Genomic DNA, 3,596 nt, shown 5'->3' on the forward strand with positions numbered 1-3,596 from the left:
CTTTATATCAGTGTGTAAAACACAAAGCTTTTAAAATTGCTGTCAAATAGCCACATTCTTAAGTAAGTAAGACTATGTATTTTCTACAGTGTTCTCAGAAATGTCTTCCTATTGAGAGTTTCCTATAGAAGAAACAAAAAAGTCAGGAACTGAAGGAACAAATAATATTAGAACATTGTCCTAATCCACTGGACCAAACATGAGCTCATTATGTGGACTGTACAGATAAAAGGAGAAGATAGATGTGAACTAAAGTGATGTAGTTCAGGGTACTAAAGATGCATAATTCCACTGACTACGCTCTTTACCTTTGCCATGGATGCGTCTCTTCTGACTTCGTAAGGTGTTCATGTGCTACATTTTAGGCAACTTTATCTAATCACTGGAGGTAAATCAGTCACTCAGAAGGAAGGTTTACTATTTTGAGAGCTGAGCTATTTTGAAAACAGAAAGTTTGACACCAAAGGGAATGTTCATTTCCTTAATCCTTACATGTGACTGATATTTGAAGTGCCTAATCTGTGGGCGAGTGTAAGAAGAAAGTATTCTAAACAGCTAAGACTCCGGACACATCACAGATTGGTGAGGTCACACATAAACTTCCAAGGTACAGGAAATGTTGGGGATAGTTGACAGCTACTTTCTTGACTCAGATGATTCCAAACTGGGCCAGCTCATGTAATTCCAGGTGGCTGAAGGCTTCCCAGGGACAAATGACCGTGATATCTATAAAAGAGGAGAAAAGCATATAAACCCATTCTTTTCCACAGACTTAGAAGCTTGTGTGCCCTTTTTCAGGGAAGGTCTTTCTTTCTTTTTTTTTTTTTTTTGGTAAGGCATTTGGGGTTAAGTGACTTGCCCAAGGTCACACAGCTAGTACGTGTCAAGTGTTTGGTCTGAGGCTGGATTTGAATTCAGGTCCTCCTGACTTCAGGGCCAGTGCTCTATCCACTGCGCCACCTAGCTGCCCCCGAAGGTCTTTCAAATAGAGAGATATCTCCATATTCTCACCTGGTCTTTTACCCCAGACATTTAGTTTAGCCAGAATGGCATCCTAGTCCCCAAAAACATTTGAGAGGAAACTGAGGTTCAGAGAAGCTAATTGACTTGTACACTTTCTTATTGACAAAGATCAAGTGAGGAGCCCAGGTCTCCCTCCAGGTCCAACCCTCTTTCTATTGTTTCCTATTTCTATAAACTCAGTAGACAGCTAGATGGTGCAGTAATTAGAGTGCTGGACCTGGAATCAGGAAGGCTTCTATTCATACCTGGCCTCAGACATTTATTGGTTGTGGGAACTTGGACAAGTTATTTTAACTCTGTCTGCTTCAGTTTCCTCATCTGTAAAATGGGGACAATAATAGCACTTATTTCACAAGGATGTCATGAGAATCAAACAAGATAACCCATGTAAAGCTCTTTGAAAATCTTAAAGTGATACATAAATATTATTAATATTAGTATCATTATTACTATTTCTTAGAAAAATGCATGTTTGGGGAATCAGAAATGGGGTAGTGCTGTTGGCCTGATCATGTGTGGTGTTATCCCCATTTTTCCAGTGAGGAAATTTATATATAACTAGTTAATCAGAACTAGGATTTATTACTATAATTATTATTATTATTATTATTATTAAATAATTAAATATTTAATAATTAACATTTAGGAATCACTTTAAGGTTTGCAAAGTACCTCCTATATTAACTCGTTTGATTTACCATTGATTTGGATGTATGTGTCCTGATTCAAAGTGCAATCTGATACATGATGCTGACTCAGATAAGCAGCTGATTGCAAAATGCGAATACATGCATGCTTGCTCTTATAAATACAACAGTTCTTATCAATACCTATTAAACAGTTAATAGGAGAAAAAAATTCCTTATATTCATTTTAAGCTTCTAGCTGTTTTCATTTAGGCCTAGTTTAAAAGTATCTGTCTTCTTGAGAGTATAAGAATTGATAGCTCTCAAATTTAAGGATCTCATGTGAAAACGTCTCATTAGACCCACCTGTTCCAAGGCCCTCCATGCCTGGGATGTCATCTCCAAACCTAAGAAGTTAGAAAGAAAAGAAAGGGTGGGGGAGGGATTAGCCGAGATCAGATGAAGAAGATACTTGGATTGATTCATTTAGGAATTCTCTTGACTGAAGGGAAGAGAAATAGAGAGGACAGGTTTGTTCCTTTTTTTTTGTCCTCTCACATCTATATACAGTAGATCTTTTGATTTGTACAGCGTTCACAGCATCTCCTGGATAAAGAACAAGAAAAGGCAGCTCAAATAAGTATTAGCCAATGTGTGCCACTGGAAGAGATGTTGAAACTGAAATATCACTTGAAACATTTATGAGCTATCAAAGGAAGTTGTGCTCTCATTGTTCCTCAGTAAGAGACAAAGCTTTGCTCCTTTAAAAAAGAGAGACATACATTTAGCCAATTAAAAATTGGGACAGCTATGGCCAGGAGATGAAGAGCATACAAAGTGAGCTTATGAGAAGGATGCCCTAGGAGTGGAGACGAAATGGGCATTGTGGTTTGAGACCTTCAGGCAAAGCTTGAAATGAAAGTAGAGGAGGAGAGAAAAATGGAGGGACCGAGGATGAAAAAAAAAAGAAATTCCTAAGTATGGTCTGAATATTTAGTGACTATTCACTGATTGTTTGGTGAAATAAATTTTCAAACCAAGGCGATTTAGGACCGATGACCATGAGATGTGGTGGCATATTTTTCTCCAATTTGGAGGCAGGAACTCTTACCCTTTCACACCTTTCTTAGGAGGCTTGCTCTTGAATTGTCGAGTTTGCCTCTGCTTGAATTTAGGGGGTGCCTTGCGTGGACTGGTGGGACCCTGGCCTGAAGATGGAGGGGCCAATGTGCTGTTGTCACTCATTTTCAAGTTCCTGGAGGTAGATAATGCTTCCCTCTCAAATGCCTTAACCTACAAGATAATCACAGACAATAAAGTAAGTTAAAAATTCAAAGAGATTTCTTAAAGCTTCATATGCCATTATTAAGAACAAGGGATGAAAATACTTTTGGGTTTTGACTGGAAGTTAGAAGAAGTTAATACATTTTCAATAAGAAGAAACTTTAGATTTATGTGGTAATAGAGTAATAGTAGAATAAGAAACAAAATCTTGTAGTAGAGGAAATTCAGTAGGGTAGAGATGGTAGACTAAAAATACAGGTATTTGGAAATGTAGGAAGCTAAGAAATCTGACTCATCTTAATGAATTGTTCTAACCACCTATGACCATAATTTAACTCTGAAATCAGCTCTCTGAGAGTGTTGTTCTAGGAAGGAAGGAAACAAGTATTTATTAAATGTCTTCTACATTCCAGGTAGTGTGCTTTACAAATATTATCTCCATTGATCCTCATGACAACCCTAAGAAGTAGGTGCTATTAGTACCCTCATTTTAGAGTGGAGAAAACAAAGGCAAACAAAGGTTAAGTGACTTGCCCAGGATCACACATCTGCTAAGTGCCTGAGACCAGATTTGAACTTGGGTCTTCCTGGCTCCAGGCCAGGGACAGCTGTTGACCTCAGAGACTGACCACCATCAATCTATTACCCCTACAGGGACCCACA

The 3,596-nt window shown here is 38.2% G+C and overlaps 1 protein-coding gene across 1 annotated transcript; it reads right to left on the reverse strand.

Annotated features, from left to right (window-relative positions):
* Positions 1–518: 518 nt before the first annotated feature.
* On the reverse strand, positions 519–2,919 carry PDE6H (phosphodiesterase 6H). Its single transcript, XM_027838502.1, has 3 exons — positions 2,761–2,919; positions 2,016–2,056; positions 519–726 (listed from the first exon to the last, which is right to left on the reverse strand). The coding sequence occupies exons 1-3, from the start codon at positions 2,892–2,894 to the stop codon at positions 650–652; spliced, it is 252 nt and encodes an 83-aa protein (XP_027694303.1). The 5' UTR covers positions 2,895–2,919; the 3' UTR covers positions 519–649.
* Between the last annotated feature and the right edge of the window lie 677 nt (positions 2,920–3,596).

The sequence above is a fragment of the Vombatus ursinus genome, unplaced genomic scaffold (genome assembly GCF_900497805.2).
Source record: "Vombatus ursinus unplaced genomic scaffold, bare-nosed wombat genome assembly UNPS02014830.1, whole genome shotgun sequence".
Lineage (NCBI taxonomy): Eukaryota > Metazoa > Chordata > Mammalia > Diprotodontia > Vombatidae > Vombatus > Vombatus ursinus.

Coding starts and splice junctions, on each gene's coding strand:
- PDE6H (XM_027838502.1), bottom strand. CDS start 2,894: ATGAGTGACAACAGCACATTGGCCCCTCCATCTTCAGGCCAGGGTCCC. Junction 2,057..2,760: donor CCTAAGAAAGGTGTGAAAGG/GTAAGAGTTCCT, acceptor CTAACTTCTTAG/GTTTGGAGATGACATCCCAG. Junction 727..2,015: donor CATGGAGGGCCTTGGAACAG/GTGGGTCTAATG, acceptor CCTCTTTTATAG/ATATCACGGTCATTTGTCCC.